This window comes from Taeniopygia guttata, chromosome 3, assembly GCF_048771995.1.
Source record: "Taeniopygia guttata chromosome 3, bTaeGut7.mat, whole genome shotgun sequence".
In the NCBI taxonomy this organism is placed as follows: Eukaryota; Metazoa; Chordata; class Aves; order Passeriformes; family Estrildidae; genus Taeniopygia; species Taeniopygia guttata.
Window position 1 is genome coordinate 74764642 of NC_133027.1, and position 21369 is coordinate 74786010.

The 21369-nt window shown below is 37.0% G+C and overlaps 1 protein-coding gene across 27 annotated transcripts in view; it reads right to left on the bottom strand.

The window, feature by feature from the left end:
• AFDN (afadin, adherens junction formation factor) overlaps positions 1–21369 on the bottom strand; it is a 114496-nt gene that overhangs the window by 3538 nt on the left and 89589 nt on the right. For 6 of the 27 annotated variants that reach the window (XM_072927150.1, XM_072927157.1, XM_072927155.1 and 3 more), the window contains 10 exons: positions 19411–19476; positions 19178–19251; positions 18576–18694; positions 17339–17533; positions 16979–17070; positions 16354–16542; positions 12610–13632; positions 10760–10795; positions 6133–6267; positions 3418–3937 (listed from right to left, as the gene is read on the bottom strand). In XM_072927150.1, coding sequence (XP_072783251.1) covers positions 3418–3937; positions 6133–6267; positions 10760–10795; positions 12610–13632; positions 16354–16542; positions 16979–17070; positions 17339–17533; positions 18576–18694; positions 19178–19251; positions 19411–19476 — 2449 coding nt within the window. Of the gene's footprint in view, positions 1–3417; positions 3938–6132; positions 6268–10759; positions 10796–12609; positions 13633–16353; positions 16543–16978; positions 17071–17338; positions 17534–18575; positions 18695–19177; positions 19252–19410; positions 19477–21369 lie in introns of those variants that run through there. The other 21 variants (XM_002188697.6, XM_041715245.2, XM_072927158.1 and 18 more) reach the window with 13 other exon arrangements.

Consider the following 21369-nt stretch of genomic DNA (forward strand, 5'->3'; position numbering starts at 1 on the left):
CCCATGAATTTAAATTTTAAGTACTCTTGAAGCTCTGCACCTTTAAGTTGATATAACACACAGGTTTTACACATTATATTAATTCCTCATAAAGGCCACAAGACAAAACCTTTTATTTCCAATCAGAAGTTTAATAATTTAATTTATATTTAAGACAATATTCTCTTAGTAACTGTCAGGAAAAGAGTAAAAATTGTCAGCACACTACTCAAATTCATCTTCAGACAGCTCTGCTCTCAATATCATACATGTTATGTCTTGTGAACCTTCTTTGGTACAAAAGGAGATGTTTGCTTCTTCCACTGGTATATCTAACTTCTCAGAAATATTCAGTAATTCTGAATGAGGCTAGAACACATAAACCAATTTAGCTAACGTGTTGTAGGCCAGATTTTTTCCACCAAAAATTTGCAGCAAACCAAATCATACTAGGTATGTCAGGCATATAAAGATTTTTTCCTCTCAGTTGTGAGTTTTACATTCCTGTAAGTACTGCCTTCCCTACTTTGAAAAGCTTGTGGCTGGATCCACAGGCTGTTGTTCATGGTTTCATATGCATTTGGATAATGGTTTTCATTTGGGTGTTGACTTTTCCCCTGGTGACCTGACCCAATGGTCTTTGAAGACCCAGTGGAAGAAAGCACGAGAGCAAAATTTGCAGAAGCATGGTTTACTAGAGTTAACACTCAGAACAGGAAAGAGCTGCAAAGGACAGGAATGTAACAGAGTCAGCGAGATGGGAGATGGTCAAACTGCACAGTGAATTCTGCATTTTGTGCAAACGGCTTTGTACATTACGCAGGCAGTCTTCATAGAAGCTTGAGCAATCAAGTGAAGTTAACCTGTTCTCATAGCTATTTTAAAAATTATGAAATAAGAGTATTCAGAATTAGTTGTATGGTTTATGAATTAGGCTATTAAAGGCGAAGCATCATACTACAATAGTCCTTAATTGTTACCAAAACCCTAACCGAATCTTTGTAAATTGTCCTTTTGATTGTTTTCCAGGAAAAACAAATGTGCACACAATACCACTGAACACTTCACCTTCCTGAGATTAATTTTTCAATTAATATTAACAGAAAGCAGGATTAGAAATGCAATTATATAATAAATGGCATTCATGGTTGTGGATGATGGGAGGCAGGGAGAGTGGTAGTGACAACTAGTGACTGACAGCTCTAGGGTTGGCTAATTCATTACATGTACAGCCTTCAAAGTGCCAAATAGGGAAGCAAGGGCTTTTGCAAGCCTACATGCTGTGATGGAAGACACATTTTACTTTTTATTACAGTTTATTTCAAGTAAGAATTCCTAAAAAAAGAAAGTACTTTGAAAGAAAAAAAAATTAAGTACAGATATACAGTACCAATGTTTCGTGTCAGAAGCCTGCAATTTCAGAATATTCTTAATTCTTTGTGATATCTAGTGTTCAAAAGCTGAAGTCCTTCTGGTACAAAACTGGCTGTGGGTTTATCAATGATTTCACGTGCGCAGTAGTAGGCATTACGGTAGTACACAGCAGGCATCCAGAATTATACTCCAGTCTAATTAAAACACATTGAAAAGCTAAAACCCTCCCTCACCTTCCTTTAAAATTCAGAACCTATTACAGAGCCAGACAGGAGTGAGAGATGGGCTTGCAGAAGAGAGACTAGTACCACAGAGACTACTATATCTGGAGATCTCACAGACAACACCAGCGTAAATTACCAGGCTTCCCCGACCTTTACAGGATAATCACTGTGAATACTTTTTTATGCAACTTGGGTGTTGTGCTGACCACAAACAGTGGAATTACTAATCATGAACTGCACCAGTGGGACAGTAATTATAACTGAGCTAAACTGTCCCTTCAGCAATATTAAAACCTATGCAATACTGTGCAGAGATTCTCTTCAGCACTGGAAACAGTGTAGCAGAAGCTAATCTGAGCTGCAAAGGAAAGGATGCTAATTTTCCTAGCTGGGAAATGATGACTTGAGCCTCAACTGAACAGGATGTGGACAAGCAGTTCAGTGGCCTTGTATATATCCTAAATCAGATTCACATCTATTGCAGCTGAATTAGAAGTGCTTCTAATAGACAGAACCTATTTGGAGGCTCATATCCTCCCTATGCCCAAGGCACACCGCTGAATAAAGCAAATGAATGATTTTCCTAATTTGTTAGGTGGCCAAAAAAGTGATGAGGGATATAACATACTATAGGATTCCACCTGCGCCACTGAGATGTGAATCCAGCAAACAAGTTGACCATCCAGCTAGAAGCCAGCATAAACACTTTCCCTTGGGATCTCAGGTGACCTTTTTCATTACAGAAGGATGAACTGATCACAGAGTTGGTTGTGAGGCACTTGTTAACCTCCAGTGTAAGTAAAAAGAATAAACTAGGAGAATGTCATGGCAACCACCTTCAAAAGAACACAGAAGAAAGCAAATGTAGAAGTACCAGCAGATGCTGCTGTTTAAAGACAAAGTATTATATCAATAAAGTGCAATCTTATCAGAGTGAGACATACTCAAAGAGTCAAGTAGACAAGATTTCTCCTATACAGCAGCAGTTTAATAAAATCCCCAAATTTTGGACTGAATTAGCTTTGAAGTCAAGAGTATAGTTCAACTAGTATTCTGCAGGTAAAATAGGGTGCTGAAGTTACTGGCAGCTAGAACTCTAACTGAAATTAAACTTCATGATGGTTGGCCTAAAGTTAAACAACAACAAGATGAGGAGTCAAAGAAACACACAGATGTAGAAGGGAAGGAGTAAAGCAAATGGTACTAAGATGAAATCTAGATTTTTGTCTCTCTGCAAGGAAACTGCACTGTACAAACCAGAAATTCAGGAATGGTGCCTAATACATAAAACTAACTGCAAGACCTGTATTTCTCTTGGTGCTTGTGTATTTAAGATCTACATCTACAAATGTAATTTTTAAAGCCATTTGCACACACTATTAAAAGAGAAAGAACCCTGGTACCAACAACAAAGCAGAAGATAAGTTCTGTCCATGAACCCATTAGGAGAGGTTTCCTGTGTTCAAGAAAGGTGCACTTCCAGATGCCCTGAGTAAACAGCAGTCAGTCATACAAAACAAATCACTTAGAGATACAGAGTGAAAGCCAAAACCAACAGTACTTCAAACTGATTGAGAAGCAGTTAGAATAATTTCTGATTCATACATGAAAGACTGAATTTTGCTTTTGAAAAGTTTGGGTAGAGAACAAGAAAATTTGAGAGACCAAAATAATTAAAAATTGAAGGATTCATATTAATATCAGGATTTAAGTTAGATCACCAGAGTGAAGATAGTGATTAAGGGAGGGGGAAATCACAAAATAAGTGATTCAATCTAGAGCCCTGGAGTTGAAAATACAAGGACAGTTTTGTAGAGATGACTTATTTCATTGTTTCTACCTTTAGAGCTGCCGGCATGGATGAAACTTGGTTTGTTTGATGGGGGCAAGGGCTGGCTTTTTTTGGCAGTAGTACTGTTGGCATTGACAGGAGATGACTGGAATGAGTTGGAAAGAAAGATGCCATCTGAAACTGGGCGAGGCTGGCGGGAGGGCTGCTGTGGCTTAAGGGTGGCAGAAGGAAAGTCACCATAAGATTTTCTTGTGCTGGAGTACTTATCCTGACCTGCTAGATTGGAATCCTCCTCCTCATCATCATCATCATCATTGTATGCAACAAACTTGGCAGTATAAATCGTGTCAGGGGAGAGGACCTGTGTTTTGAGGTAAGAGGTGTTTCGCTGAGGTGGGGGAGGAGGAGCGTTAGATGAAGGGGTTGGGGATGGGAGTTCATATTCCCGTGGAAGCGGAGGTCTGTACAGACCAGGCTCGTCAGGCTCCAGCAATCGTCGTTCAGCTTCATCATGCTGCCTGCGCCTTTCAGCCTCTAAGCGACTGTAATACTCCTCTTCCTGGCGCCTCTGAAAGCACAGAGGAAACAGAAACACAGTGGTCAGACATCTCAACCCATGAGATTTAAGCTTTCCATCACTGAGCTACAAACATCTTCCCTCAATCTTTGTTATCTCCTTTTCTGGCAATAAGCAGGGCATCTATATGCACAAATATTCTTTGTGAATATTTGTTACAATATATTTGCTACTAAGAGTGAATGATTTTTGTGGGTGAACTGGCATTTGGCCAGTGGTTAAAGGGTCACATTTGCAAAAAACCAGCAGCCATCCAGGAACACAGTGTAGCTGTTATTTACAGACTTACCGCTTCCTGTGGTCACTAAAGCAACTGTCTGTGTAAACTAAGGGCATTCCAACATTTATTACTCAAACTGTAACTACAGTTAATAAGGTTCAGATTCACTAAAGCTGTAGAGAATCTGTGGGAGATTAAAATAACTAAAATTAACTACCATCTTACAAAAGGAACTCTGTAATTTTGTTTCATGTTTATACAATGTAAATTAGTCAACAGAGCCTTGGAACAGATGACTCCTAACAAAGTTCCTAGAATGAACACCAGGAAAACTACTTTCACACAAAAAAATTGCTACAAAGAACTTTTCCAAAATAGGCAAACAAATGCTGTTAAAAGGCATTTAAAACAGAAACTATGCTAATGATATTTGTATGAGGTTACTGACCATTTAAAAAGCCATGAAATATCTTCTACGTATTCTTCCTCTTTAAAAGACTGTTCTGTTTTTAAACTAAATAGCATTTAATTCTGCTCAGCTCTTGTCTCAGACACATTGTAAATTAATACAAGGGCTTATTCAGTAGTTTGATAACAAATGAGGTGTATTTGGGGACTGCCTGTGCATTACAAAACCCTTTGGGTATAAGCATAATTTCTGCTGGGAATGCATGACATTTGGAATAACCATCATTTCTGGTTTTAAAACACGTGTTTTAAAAAAATCCACCTTGAATGCTTATCTTCCCAACACTTAGTCAGTTCTCCTGAAAAAATAACAAACAGATCTAATCTTAGCAAAGACGTGAAACTCATCTCCTTGTACTACTCTCTAAAACCATTTTACTGATGGTACTCAATTCTGAGTTGGTAGAAGTATCTCAGTCAACATCTGTCAATGAAAACTCTTTCAAGTGTGAGCCAAATGCCATTTAGCTGCATCATTGTCAGAAGTTAAGAAAGCCGTAGTTGTTTTCTCTTGGTTTCATTTGTTTAAGGTCCCTACAGTATACTTTTAAACACTTTCTTCACTCCAGATACACCTTCCTCACTTCTCTCTTATTACCACCTCTTCCACTCAAACTACACTGTTTATGGGAAACAATTTAATGAAGCTTGAAAAATAAATAAACATAGTTAATATATCTAAATTTTGGGGGCTTTTTAAATGTGTTTGCTCAATCTTCCAAGATGAACAACTTTAAAAGCTAGCCTTCTTTCTGAAGTCAGTGTTACTAACAGGCAAACTGAGCAGAAGTAACTGCTTTCTCTAGGAACAAAAAGATCTTAAGAAACATGCTGAGTCAAATAAATTGTTCTGTCTTCTAGTTTTATCAGTAAAGCTTCTCAATATTCATGTATAATGTTTCAAAGGAACTTACAACCCTCAATTTTTGCAATTTGACTGCACACTTATCTGCTAAAATTATTTACTTGCTTTCTAGAAACCACTTCCCTCCCACAGTCCAAACATAAAAAACAATATGGAATATTCATCACTACTCCACTGTATTTCATACTTCTCTCTGTATCTATATTAAAAAATACTACAGAAATATCTAAGTGCTATCTCTGGGACATGGGAAAACCCAACAGCAATAACTGAGCCATGATAATAAAGAATGTATGCAATTTATTATGGGAGCTGAAGAGAAACGGGAAGTAGCTGCTTTCTTCCATAATTTTCAGAAAGGCTCTGAAGGTAAGAGCCTTGCCACTGCTAAAAACCTTCAGGCACTAAGCTCACAGTACTGTTTCTGCAATACCAGACAACTCCAGCCAGCAAGAATGGGCTGTTTGTTTAGTTCCTTTTTGGTTTGGATAGGACAAACTGAAGCCTTGGGCCATGACCCTTATCACCAGGGCTGCTGTGTTTAAACCCTGCTGACCCAACACTGAGCTGGTACTGGTCAGGCTGAAGAGGAAAGGCCTGCAAGAACCACTGTGGCATTCAGAAAACCACAACCTTTTCTTCAGCCTCTCTCCTGGTCCGCTCCTCCTCTTGCTGTCTACGCTCTTCTTCCTGCCTGGCCCTGTCTTCTGCTTCTCGTTTCCGCATTTCTTCCAATTGTTGCTGCCGCCTGCGTTCTTCATCCTGTAACTAACAGAGACACAATTTTAATTGGTCACTCACATGGGCCAAATGGGCAAAAAAAAATATAACTAAATACTGGCATCTAAAAATAACTCCTTCAGTAGAAAATGCTATGCAACGGATCCATCAATATGATTTTCAGCCATTTCAAGTATGCTTTGTTATAGTGGCTTGCCTAAAATTCTCAAGGAGAAAAAAAAAAGCAAAATAGAGGTGCACAGAACTACATACATAAAAGCACAAATTACTCAGGGAGACATTTTTAGCAGTCATGTATGAATCCCCAGTAGAAGACTGAGGTGATTCATGTCCCAAAGAGCTTCAACAACCATAGTCTCATAGGTACAGTAAAATGAAATTAAATACTTGGAACCAACAGCCCACAGCTTCAGCAGTCAATTGTTTCTTTCAATCTGGATTAGAATTTAAGCACCGGAAAATCATGACTCATTAGCCAAAGGGTCAATCCATTTAAAGTAACAGGCTCATTCAGCAAGTCTGCAAATAGTCTCAGGAAATAAAATCTCCTACTGTATCTGCAGCAGATGGGTTTTGGCAAAAGCAGAGTGAAGGAAAGAAAACTTTTGACTACTGGGATGAAACAGCTCACAAGAACAACTCATGTCCAACAGACAATACTGGTTTATAAACACTTATGATGCTGCACAGATAGGAAAACTGAGCACAATCCAAACTTTGCATGATTCTTTAAAGCTAACAGTATATAAGCCCCTGATGGACAGGAAAACTCACTGGCACAGTAATACACATAGGAATTAACTGGACTACATGCTGTGTTATTTCTTACTGTTGCTATGTTTTGAAGTAATTTTTTTTCCTTCCACACAATTTTTGTTTTTTAAATCCTCATTAGTATAAAACAACAAATGATTTGATCTTGCTATAAACTGCATGTAATAGGGATACTTCTCTACTTATGGATTTTATTTTACAATCCAAATTCACTTACAGAAAAAGATTCTTAAGAAAGACACAAAGCAGTACAAGAGAGAAAGAAATTAAATCTTAATAGACTTTGTGAGGACAACCTTCATGCAAGTATCTTCCTCGCCAGTTAATTAATAAAAAAAGTCTAAACAGTTTGGCTAATTTTCTTACAACTGTTTTTCCCCATTGTTCATTTTGGAGTGTGAAAGCTACAGAACAAAATTAGTTTGATGAATGTATTTTAGAGGATACTACCTCGATGTAAATCCCTTTATTTAGGGCTAAAATTTTGTAATTCCTAACTGAAAATGACAAAGATCAAACTCAGTTTACACTGCAGAGAAGGGAACAGAGTGGTTAACCAACTCCCTGTTTGGATTAAGACTTCTTGTCTTATTTATTAAAGACATTATTTTAGCAAAGGAGATAATATTGCTGTCAAAAGGAAAGACAGCTAGTAACTCACAAGAGTTTATACAAGAGAAGTAATTTCCTCTTAATAATTAAAAAAAAAAAAAAAAAAAAAAGCAAGCAAAAACTGCATGGTGAGAAAATACAGGAAAATTCCTGTCCCAGGTACATTAGAGAAACACCCTGAACATGGCAGTTACTGCTCCTAGGTTATGACATGGATGCCTTACTGCTTAGTAGCAAATATTCTTATTCAAAAACACTTAAATGAGAAACAATTTCCAACTAAAGTAAAGATAAAGAAGGACTGGTTTATTTAATTATCTTCTGATCATAACTACAGAAAGAAGGCAAAAGTGACCCAGCTGCTCACCTGGGAATTGTTGTTAACATCTGAATAATAAGAATTGTGAAGACAACTGCATCCAGGTCAGAGGCTATTCTAAACAGAATACCTATAGGAAAATGGCTAAAAATTATATGGAAGGCAGAAGTGAGAATACAGCAACTATTAAGAGATGACATTTCTTGATGATTACTAACTAGTTTCTACTTCGGAGCATTCCCAGATGAAGGCAGAGAGCAGTGGTATGATGAGGTATGCCAGAGCACTTGCAGGCATTTGTGTCTGTAATTCTGTACATACAACAGTACCCAGTTCTAACTTCATCCCGAATTTTCAAGATGCAAAGGAAAACCAGCTTTCCATCCCACTTCTAGTGAGAAGGTGATAAGATTCCCCAGTTGAGTATTTTGACTGGATGCTTCTCTATCCCAATCAGTTTTTCTCTTGTTTAAAAGTCATGTTTTCACCTGATTTACTGTACTTCCACGTCTCCTCCAAAGCCATATGTTTCTATTTAAACATAAAATAGAATAGGATAGAATAGGAAGAGCAGCTTATTCATACAGCCAGAGTGACAGAGAAGAGCATTCTCCCACAGGTAACTGCGCAAAGCAGCTGAGCACAAAGCACCAATTCTTTTCCCCTGCTTTGACCCAGCTCTACTGCAAAGTGCCAACCATTCGCTCAGCCACACAACTCTGTCTCCCCATCGCCAACATACACTCACAGCACTACTCCTACACCTAAAAGGGCAGAGACGTCCATCTCTCCTCCAAGCTATTGCTCCTGGTAAATGGGTCAGTGGCCTGATCCTATCAGGAATGTTAAGATATTCACAGGACTAGCAGGCCATTCTCAAATCCAGGAAGTCTCAAATTTCAGAAAACGTTCAATTCTCCAAGCACTGCTTATAACACTTTAAAACATGTTCCAGGACAACTTTAAATTTATACCTATTTATTTAATGACAGCTCAAAAGCTGTGTCAGAGCTCATAGGGCTTGGGGAGTTTAAAAAACAAACACTATCTAAGCTGACAATTCTTGTATTAACTATTCATCACCTTCCTTCAGCCTTGTAATTAATTAGCAGAACAGCTATCAACAATGCTCACCCTAGACATAAAAAAGTATCAAACATGAGAAAGTTTTGTTGTTGTTTTTGGGGTTTTTTTAGAAACAAAATTACTTGGGTATATGAAGCGGCATTGTTTAAATGTGTTTATGTTTTGAAAGTCACGTGAATGGGATAAAAACCATGAAATTATGAAAAAGTGGTATTTGCTGGGTGTAATGTTCAACTATTTTAAAATTAGCTTGCTACCTTTTTTTAAAGCTAAATTTATGAACATCATAAATCGTCAACTGATTCAGGCCATGCATCCATCTAGCCCAGTATTCTGCTGTCTCTGACCACGGCAAGAAGAGCTGCACATGAGCCTGGCCTTTTCTTCTAGTATTTAGCACAGGCATTTAACACAATACTAGAGATGTCAGCTGGTCCAGCCTTGTGTAATCCTCTGAGTAGCTGTTTGCAGGCTTCATGTCTATGCATTTGTCTAATCCATTTTTCAAGCTGGTGATACCGTCTGCCTTCACCAACCTCCTGTCCCTGAAAGATCTGGATGTTTGCAGTCTGCTTGGAAAAGATTTTATCTATCTAACTGCAGCTTCAGGAATCAAGGTTTGAGGAAAAAAATGTAGGTATTAATAAGAAAATATTGATAAGATACTAAGTCTGAAATACCCATGACTCCTGGCTTGTCCATTACTTCAGAAAGGTGAAATGCTACGCCTGGTTCCACTGCTGTAAACTGCTTAACACTCACACAATACACAGATACAAAACTGAGCACCTTAGATTTTATGAGTTACCAGCAGTATGCATTTTAAAAGGTTATTTTATTTTTCATAAGGCAGTGCCAAATATTTTGAACCAACACACTGACAGTTTTTTTCAAGCAGCACAAATTAAATTTTACTAACATCACCTTTCTTTTAAAACTGGGACACTAATTATACAGAAATTGACTTTGAAGGAGATGTATTTCTGCTCTGGAAGCCTACAAAACTCATTTTCCATGTCCAATGAGTGCAATAAAATACAAAATTAGCTGGAGTTATAGCAATTACTGCTCCAGTTTGAAAGCCTGTCATGTTTTAGATGCAAGAGAATAGTACTAACCAATTGAAACAGAAATTATATTGTAACTTAATGATTGCACGCTTATGCAACCGACTCGGAAATACCAGTTTGGAAGTAATTTCTGAATTTACAATCCACTCTTATATTAATGCCAAAACCAAACACCTGTAACACCTGCAAACAACAAGGTTTGTTGCTGAAGAAGTATGCTGTATTATTAGGCTCTCAGTACCATTTCCCTTCAAACTGTAAAGGAAGTGTTCTTAGAGCTCTTCTAAAACCTGCATGGGTGCAAAAGGGAAAGGAAGCAATCTTACCTCACGGTCTGTTCATGCAGTTATTAGTAAGATTTTTGTAAACAAAATTGCACAAAACAGCAGATACAGTTATATGTTAGACTACTGCTGCAACAAACAAATCAAGTCTGCAAGCAGAACACAACATCTAAGAGGAAGAAAACACAGGGGAAGGAATATCTGAAAACACTCAAATGCATGCTTGCAGTTAACTTACTGCTTACAGTATCATAATGATCTCTGAACACCCAAATATGCTAAATCATCATCCAGAGAACATAGGGCTGTTATTAATAATATTAATAAGGAACTGAAATAGGAAAGAGATATTGAAGAGAAAGAAACAAACATACCAAATCTAGAACAGAGATTGCTGGCACAGCAGTCTGCTGCAGGTAGTAAGAAAGGGGAAAAAAAAAAGAAAGATGCACAGTGTAAATAAAGATAGGTTAGATATGTGCTATTTCAAAAGCATTTTCTTTTATTTGTTTAGTTAGTTGCTTTAGAATGAGGAACTGAATGGACATAAATACGAAATACAGAAATGAAAACAAATAATCCAAAAATTTTATCAGTATTGACTCATGCAGCACCTCAGTAGTTCCACAAAGATGCTACTTAATTGCATCTCTAAAAGTGAAATGTAATCAACAAACATTAATTCAGTTCAAGAAAACTGTTATTTTTTCGTTTCAAAATATTCCAAAAAGCTGGAAGAACTTCATGCACAAACAGTGCTTTAAAGCCAGCACTTGCAGAGAAGACTAATATCATTATGCAATACAACTGGCTTTTTTTTTTTTTTTTATTAACACATAGCTTTCTTAGCCTTGCCACAGTAAAATTTTTAAGACACTATTTGTTAAATAGGCAATTCTACATGAATTTTTTATGCCCATAGGTAAGTGACTGTCTATGTGCCAAAAATTGCCTCTTAGCAATACTAGACTTTAGGGAAACATGTTTGCTGAATACATATTTAGCTTTTTTACCTTCAGTTTCGAAGTTTGAGGTATTTATTGTTTTACACAGTAACAAAGTTAGGTACAAGGAAAAAAAAAGGAAAGCAATGCAGACTGCAGTGAATATGAGAAGAGTAAGTTTAAGAAATGAAGCTGCCAAAACAATCGTGAACTCAAATCCTACTCAAGCCACTAGCTATTTCTGAATGTCAAAACAAGCATGTCCAAACATTTCTCCGGAATTAAACACTGCTTATCAGAGAATTAAGTCAACTTTTCAAGATAAACACACAGAAGACACTGAACGTATTACAGAGCTAGCTTTTAAGCCTGGAAAAGCATAGCTATTAGCATGTAATTTTGGAATCCATGCTGTTATTCAGAAAAGAACAGATTTTCCTATAGACACTTTTTCTCAATAACAGCAGATTTAGCAGAGTCTTGGGAAACAACAGCCACTAGCAAGAGTGGTTAAAAATTTCCCCATACTATTCAGATGTATTATCTTATTGCACATATTATGAGCTTTCACAGAACTGAAGCTAAGGTAAGCAAACCTCAGATGCTGATTAGACTAGAGACCATGAAAAATCTGGGCCTGTAGGAGCTGGAGCTCTAGACAGGGTATATGAGCTATTACACCACCCAAAACCACACAGCTCAAGCAATGCTCCTTCCACTGCTGAAGTCAGCACTGAGGGGCAGTAAAGGTAGTGGTAGCAGCTGTATCAGACCAGCAAGCTGGAATGTCTGTTCAGCTCACTACTCCCTGGAAACAGCGTGCATTCAGTGTCTGTGTTCATGACCCAAGACCATAAATAAAAACTTTTAGAGGTAAATACACTGGGCAGTGGAAGGAAAAATCACACTATTTTTATTCCTGATTCTCCTACAAACTTTCGTAATTTCAAATGTTTTTGCTTACCTTACCAAACAAATTTCTGCCATACTTTACCTTCTAACCATACTTTAGGTGCATGGCAAAAAATCTTTATCCAAGGGGAACTTTTCTCTTCCCAAATCCAGAGAAGTAAATTCAATTGCTAAATTGAATTCTATAAAAGGTAACTGATACTTTCACAATACATTAACTGATGAAACCACTTTAAGATATTAATTTTAAAATTCAAGCCATTTAAGAAAGTATCATCCTCCTTTACTCTAAGAATATCAAAATACTCAAAGCATGAAAATCCACCAAACTAGAAATTTACAGTATTTTTTTCTAGAAAAGATTTTACCCTTGCTCTTCTTTCTGCCTCCAGTCGCTGCATGATGAGCATAGTATCCACCTCATCATCCTCCTCCTCATCATCGTCTTCATCCTTTTGCTTTGATTCTTGCAGTCGCTTTTGGAACTGCCACTCAAGCATGAGTTTGCGGAGGCGGTCATTTTCTTCCGCTGTACGATCAGGCTTGTTCTGAAGTTCCTGAATCTCTTTACTCAGCATGTCCACAATGTGCATCTGTTGCTGCTTCTCCAGTTTCTCCTTCGCATCCCGTTTCCACGGATCTGGAGAGAGGCTATCACCAGAGGACAGTTCTTCCTTGCTGATAGTAATGTACTGCAAATCTCTTCGCTCAATAGTCCGTGGCTGCTGTTGGGGCTGCAGCTCTCGAATAACTGTTTCTTGAGATCTTTGCAAAGTTGAGGGCTTTTCTGATTTCACTTGTTGAAGGGAGACAGGAGGAACTACAGGCTGAGCAGGAATTAGTGGCTGAGAACGCATTTGGCCCAGTTTTCTCTCCTGCTCACGACGTTTCCTTTCTCGTTCTTCTTCCAAACGTGCCTTTTCCTTTTCATACCACCTCTGATGCTCTTCTCTTTTTTTACGCTCAGCAGCAGCTACCTGGGAGGATGCTTGTGCTCCTATCTGATTTGGAGGAGGAGGGGGAGGCAGAGGCAAATCCATTTGTAGTTCATCAAATTCAGCAGCATAATGCACTGGAGGAGGTGGTGGTGGAGGGGGAAGATCTGTTCTGATGGGCTGGGAAATGGCCACTGGAGTTGGCTGGCTAGTGGCTGGAGTTTTCCAACGGCCAGGTCCACTTTTAGTTAAACAAGAACCAGGCGACACTGGTTTGGAGGAATGATTCAGGTGTTCCTGGCTAGATGTACTAGAATCCACAGATGAATTCATCCACTGATCGCTGTCTGACTTCCGATCAATGTACTCCACATCCTTCCGTATAACAACCTCCAAACGATTCCTCTCTGGCTGGAAAACTTTGTCTCTGAGCTCTTCCTGGGAACGAGCTACACGCTGAAAAATATTAAATAAGGCATGTGTATCACAGTCCATCCACATTAAAACATACTTGAAAATTGTTTACAAAACATATTCTTATTACTGAAGGTAATTACTTTTAATGAATTTCAGCATTTCCATACCCAGTAGGTTTCCCAACCCCAACAATAAAATATTCTTCTCAGTCTTAACTCATTCAAGTGATGGAAGAGTTAGCAAGCTCCTGGGAACTGCCTGGTAAGTGGATTGGGAGGAATGATGAATGAAAAATCGAGTTCAAGCTGAAAACCTCCCCAGCTTGCACAGTTTCTCAGGACTATCCCTGACACCCCCTCCCCCACGTGTGAGTACGAGAGTCCTGGTAGCTCTGAGCAGCGGCTCAGTCATAGCAGCTCTGCCATTCAGAATTCAACCGGCTTAACTGAACATCTTTCCTATTGGGAAAACAAACACAAAAGCTGCAGAGAGAGAGAAAGAGAAGAGCGCCTCTGCCTATCCTGCTCCATTAACAGGAGAGATGTCCTGCAGAAAGCTCCCATTACTAACACAATTCAGGGTACAGAATCCAGGCAGGCAGTCTAATTCTACCTGCTCCTGGAACATGAGCATAATGATCTGAGATTTTTGTCACTTTAGTGCATCACACACCGAGTCTTTTTCTATAGAACCTTTGGGTCCCATTGCACTGAACAACCACATGAAAAGGAACACTGGACTATAAACCAGGATTATTAAATACGTTTATGACTTTCTTGAAGCAAATATTCATTCTTCAAATGTTAGGAACTGCTAAGCACTGAACACATAATGCACCAATTATCAACAACTGAGAGAAGACTAACAAAGCAAACTCCTTTTATTTTCCTCCATCAATGACCTGAACCATGACCTCTAAAGAATGCCTTCTTTGAGAGGAACAAGTGTATTTTTTATGCTCTATTAGTCCAACAGAGCTGAACACACAGTTATTTGTGATAGATTTGCTGTAAAGATGCACCTAGCCAAAGCTTGCTAATGCCTTCAGAACACAAAAAAGACATTTAGCAGCTCTTTTTACAAGCCAAGTTCTCTCTGCAAACATTAAAGTATATTTTTTTATTTTTGTAAAAATTTTACTTCTGTTGTCTTCTAATTTTCAACTTAAAAGAAGGAAAAACTATTAACACTTTCAGTGCTAGTAAGGAGTTAAAGCTTCTATTTTGCTTCAGCAAAATCCTTTTCTGCCCTGTCTTCAGCCTTAAGTATAGCTCAAATTCAGTGTCTCTCAACAACTTTAATAGATGGACTTCATCTTCACCAGTTTTAACCACCTCATCTAAGCTACTCACTTAAGCTTGTTTTAAGCAGGGGAGAGATGCATGTCCAAGCAGCAATTATCATAGAATTCAGTTAAGACAAATGGGTAGGAACCATTCTCTGGAGACACCCGCCTCCCCTTCTCCCGTCCCTGACAGAGAGCATGTAGATGTTAACTATGCAGCTAAGATTAAGTGTGATGAAATAATGAATTGTGGAAGAGTTAAGCATGGGAATTCAGTAAAATATTTCTGTAGCTATTTGCCAAAGTTGTTCAACTTGCAGCATTCCCTTTCAAAATTACCGTCCTACTTTGAGCAAAACATCTATTGTTTTTTAAACAACCCAAATAACAAGAACTGAATTTCTATAATACCAAAAAAACACTAAAATAAAAGTGACTTTCATGAATTCGCTTGTCCATACATGTGTGAGCAACCTATAAACAATTCTTTTTTTACTTAGATAGAATCTCAAGATTCTACTTTGGAGCATTCCCAGATAAACACTTTCCCAATAGTAAGAGATAAGCCTGGTGTAAGGCTCTGTTCTTATCACTAATTAAGAAATAGCAAAAAAAAAAAAAAAAAAAAACAAAAAACCAAAAACAAAACAAAACCAAACAAAAAAAAAAACCCAAAAAACCACAAAAAAACCACAAACAAACAAAAAAACCCAAACAAAAAACCCCCTCTTTCTATATTTTAAAACTTCTCTATATTTTTAAGTCTGGTGGATTAGAGAAAGAAGATCATCCAGTAACTAGATTTAGTAGATCTAGGTTTAATTTCCTATATGGATTTGAATGAAGTTCTCACTAACAGGAGTAGAACAACACTGAATTTCTAGAAGTACAATGGATGTAAATTCATTCCATGTCAAGACGCATCTATACTTTGATAACCGATATGATTTGAAATTATACTTTTTTTTTTTTTAACTAGGAGCAGGGAATGTGTTTCAGTAAACACCTTGGATAGATCTTAAAGAATTGTTTTATTTTAATTTTAGTACTTTATCACTTAAATAACACACCCTTCAGGCAAGCATTTTTCCACATAAACCTTCTTGGAAGAATGGAGATTTAGTTTGCTTTTCAGAAAGCCACAAAACATTTTACAAGATGAACCCTACTTCCACTTACACCCCACCATCTCTAACAGGGGGATTAAAATACCCCAGATAACACGTCTGCAGAACATGGTAAAAAATTATGTGAAAAGAAGGGGGGAAAAAATGCACAATGAGAAGGAAAAAAACCCCAAACCATAGGGTTCCTGAACCCGAGTCCATCTTGACAAAAGTATAGTCATGTTTCCATCTTATGATATGGTTGTAGAGAACTGACTATTCTGAAGAAAGTCTGTAGCAGTATAGGATCGGAAAGCAAGCAGTTTCTTTCCGGTTTGTTTCCTCATCCTGAAAAAAATTTTTTCTCACCTGCATGGTAGTATTGATAGAATGATTACTTTCTGCCTGAAGCTGTGGTTTTTCTTCATAATTTGGCCACTGACTCTGGGCTGGACCCATTCGATCCTGCGATTTTGAAGCTGGGAATGTGAAATATTCTCTAGTATACGTCTGTGTTGGGATGGGATAAGCTTCAGGTCGTGGCGGCAGAATCTGTTCCTGGAAAAGGGAGACAAAAAAATAAGGTAGGATTCTCTAATCACATAGATCTGTATGGAAGATTGTTCCAAACACGCATTTTCCAAATATTTTCTTTTGTCTCCTCAGAGCATTACTCATCTGGGAGTGGAGATGAAGACGTTGCCTAGTATCAAATATAACTGTGGCTATGACCCATGCTTTTATGGTCTCAAAGCGAGTATGCAATGTTGTACAAACCTAAGAAATCAAGGACAACTTCATGAACAAAATTTAATGAAATCATTGAAAACTTTCTCAACCTTTCATTAGCTGTAATAAGCAAAACCCCACCCAGTAACAAGCACCAGCACTGTGGTCAAATAGCTCAGTAAGACACTGGTTTGACTCAAGCACACTGACACTACTAATAGATAAAGAAAGATTAATATCCAGCATTTTGCTTGCCATTTCTGACCTCTGTACAAAGATTTCCAGTAGAGACTGAGGTAATTTTGGTGGTAGTTCCAGATGCATAAGCATTCTTTCCCCCAGGGCTTGGAGGCTGATCTGTTGGAAAGTTAAAGGAAGCATTTACATGACTGTTAATAATAATTTACAGACCTTCATAAAGATTTAATAAAGTAACAGTATTCACAAAATAACTATGATTTTGTCCTTATGTAGTTCTAGCAAGAAGCTTGCTCCAAATGTTACCACTACAGTGGTATTTTAAACTTAATCCATTTTTAAAAGCAGTCTCCCCCTTTTGAATACAACAGCGTCTAAAACTACTGGAGGAGGAATCTGTCCCCAAAAGAAGGGTAACTTTTCTTACTTGCTACATTGGGACTTGAGCGATGATCAGCCCTGTTCTTCATCAATCTGTCATCCCCTGGCAGCTTCTTTGGTTCGCTGTACTCCGTCCACGGCAGCTGAGGACTCTCAGGTGATCCATTTTGCGTGGAATTGTTATACAGCTCAAAACCTTCACTCTTTGGTCGGGGTTTACCTGAGCCACGGCGGTCAGAAACTGTAACAGTTGGATATGTAGTTTCTCCTTTTCACTTAACTACTGCCTAGCGTATTTTTTTTCCAAACCAGAGCTACCTTAAGCTTATATTTAAGAATTAAGTTCCCAGTAAACCAAATGCTAGGTTTAAAAATCTTTATTTCTTCAAACACATAATCCCCATCTTGTGTAAGATATACAGAATTCCTTCAATCTGTATTCTTCAAAAGAACTTCTGAAAAGGTACCACAACAATTGGAAAAACTAAATATGTTACATTGAAAGGTCTCTGGATGACTGAGACATATGCCATCTGTGATGGTGTTGTCAACTGTGATAATAAGGATTTGTTCTTTTAACCCGTTCTTTCCTATACTGGTACTACCCTGTATGTAGAAAAATGTCTTCATTGACAAAATTATTTCCTTTACAATACTATTTTATATTGGACTTTAATGTATCTTTTGTTAGTACCCTGAAGTAGGATGATAAAATAAAACATTAGAGAAGCATCCAAGAACTTCTTACAATCAGACACTGAAACTTAAGGAGATGTGTTTCAAAATTTCTAGTTTAAAAAACCATTAAAATTCAATGGCAAAATACATTCCAGGGCTTCTGTTCACATTTATTTCTCTCCTACTAGTTACATTGCATTATGTGGTTACAAGGAAGACATATTCTGAGATGAGAGAAGCTCTTATGAAAGGGACAAAAATGCCAGTAAGTTTAATGCCCTTTATATTAATTATACTCCATTTGTTAAAAAAAAAATCAATTTAAATCAGAATTGTGTTTAAATGCATAATTAACTTTTGAGAGGTACATATGCAAAGGATTTATTAATTACTAGACTAGGAAAATTTCAAGCAGTATTTAAAACCAGATGAATTTCTGATAGGAAAGGAAATTTCTTTTTTTTTGTGCAATTATATTTATTTTCTGAATAAGTATTATAGTAATACTTGGTAAGATACTATAAATTATTCTATTTTCTGCGTTCTTATGAATGCAGAAGGCAGACTTACAAAGCTGTTATTATCATCAATATTAGTATCTTTACCTCTTTGCATCATTGGGGATGGCTGATTAAGCAGGGTTGCCAGACCATGGTAAATTGCTCCTTGTTTTGCTACTTCTAGTGTTACTACAGAACCTGTCCTAGTCATAAGTTCTGCTGCCCTGCAAATAAAACAAAATTAAATTAGGAACTGTATTACTTAGTCACCCTTATTATCAGTAATCTGTTGCTTGACAGAGCACTCTTTTTCAGATTAAAATCACTTAAAATCACTTAGAAAAAAATTACAAGATAATGACAAGAAGATAGGCTTATGTGCACAGACTGGCAAGTACTCTTTAGTCCCAGTTTCTGCTTCAAAGGTCAAAGCCAAAGTATTTAAAATTAGACCTACATAAAGATTGATCCAAACCAAAATCCAAATGTATAATACAATCTCTTCTATATAAATAACCCATACAGTATGAAAAGAAGAGAAAAATAATACACAAACAGTTGAACTTATTGCTAAGGCTATCCATTGGCAGTAATCAAATGCCAAGACAAAGCCTAAAGTGTAAAAAAAATTAGCTTCTGCCCATTTCAGTACATTATTAAGCTAACATTTTCTTTGTATAAAAGCAACCAAGGAAAGCATTCCATACCTCTCCTGGGACAGACCCACCAAACTTCGACCATCCACACTAAGCAACTGATCCCCTGCGGCCAGACGACCATCCTAAAATACGTATTCAGGAGAAGAAAATTCATACACCAACGCTAACATGATCTCCATTAAAACAATCATTCATTCACACAAACTAGTAAACAAAGGATTTTCAAGCATTTCCGAAGGCTCTTACTACTCCTGAAATTGATGATTAAGAATATTACTAACCACATCTGCAGCACCTCCTTTCACAACAGACTTGACATATATTCCAAGTTTGTCTTGACCAGCACCCTACAGAGAAAGAGGCATTAATTTAGTTAATTTATATCTGATCTCTTAAGCACTCCAAAAACTTTAATCAAAATTTTACATGGCTAAGTAAACCTCTACTTTCGCATTACTTTTATATATTTTCAAACTGGAGAAAAACCAATTATGCAGAGAAGAGTAACATTCAATTAAATTCATATGAAAAATTTAATAGTAGGCCTATTTAAACTGCAAGCTTCGTTAGAAGCAAAGAATATTTACTCCTAATGCAAGTTGGAATAAAAAATACATTAACTAAAACTTACACTTGAGAGGTTTGCTCTAGTCTCCTTCTAATAAGAAATAGTTTTTTGCATTTTTACACACGTTGTTATTTAGATCTCTTTGTATTATGTTTTTAAAGAGAGAACTGTACCCCAGTGAAACAAGGTAAATTGCGGAATACATGAAAAAGGAATAGAAGTGTTTTTTTTACATTCATTAGGACTGTAAAGAAGCCAGTGTAAAGGAATGGAGAGTATCTTTAGCTTTACATAAACAAGTAAAGCAGACACAGGTATTTTAGAATTGACAGAGCCAATATTTAAGTCTAGTGCAAAACCATGCAATTTTGTTCATAAAACATCTTTCTCAAAAGTGTTCTGCTACATTTTGAAAAGTCTGTTAACAGTGAACTTATTGCAAGACAGATACCAACAGATTCCAAGATACAAGAATGGAAGCATCTATTCAAGCCATGCTGTTGTGTCATCCACATGCTCCAATGTACAAGACACCACACAAATCAGTCCAATGTTAGTATCACAAACCTTTAAATTGTCTCTTATAATGTAAGACTATTACTTGTCATTTATCTACTACAGCAAACGGTGCCATTTTACTCTGCAAGTCACTTAGGAGAGTGCTAAGTATGTTTTCAACACAGCACAGACTTAAATGTAACATCATTTTTCTAATATAACTCCCCAACTTACTTTGATATTGAATATATATCTTCCTCCTTTTTTTCCCTCCTTTTCAACTCTTTTGTTTTGGCAGCAAAAGCATGCATTGCTCCCATTGTTATAATAGAGTAAAATAAGAACCAAGGTGAAGATTATTCAAAAGCTACACAGACATGGTTTTCTACACAAGTGAAAGACCTATTTTCATTAAGTCTTATGTTAGTCTCAAATGTTTACACAAAAGATGCAGAAAAAGTATTCCTTCAAGTCTTATGATTCAAAATTAACATTTTACATCTCCAAATTTTTCATAATAATTGCTCAAGTCATACTTTTAGATAAAAAGAAAAAAATGCAAAAAATAACTGAAATATGGATACTTTCTTTGTCTAAAAAGAATACAAAGAAATTAAGAAAATTTAGTTATTTTTTTAAAACCTCTAAAGAAATATTGCTGTAACTGCAGAATAATTTTAAATTTATACCAGAAAAATTGGCTGAAGTTATGAGAAACATAAGTCAGAAGACAGCTAGATAAATGTAATGGAAAATAAAGTCATGCTTCACACATCTCTTTGTTTTTCACCCAAGCAACCAGCATGTATATGAGGAAGGATGATCTAGCTGAACACCTAGACTTCCAAGATGGACATCACAAGATCTTCTAGCAGGAGCTCTTCAAGACTTCAAGATGCGCAACAAGAAAGAGCTTGTCCTTGTGTATTAATAACAGGTTCAATAATGCAGCAAAAGTTGTTAGTTTTCACAAGGAATGGAAGTTTGCAGAAGAGCCCTAAATGTATGTGCTGTTTACCATGCTCTTATGTGTCCAAAAAAAAGGTAAATAACAATAATGTAACTAAATGTACCAAATGAAAGATTCATCAAATAAGTCAAAACCAAGAGTTGCAGATGGATCACATGATGCTGAATGCTGGAGCAGTAATGGGGTGAAAATGTACTTCACTGG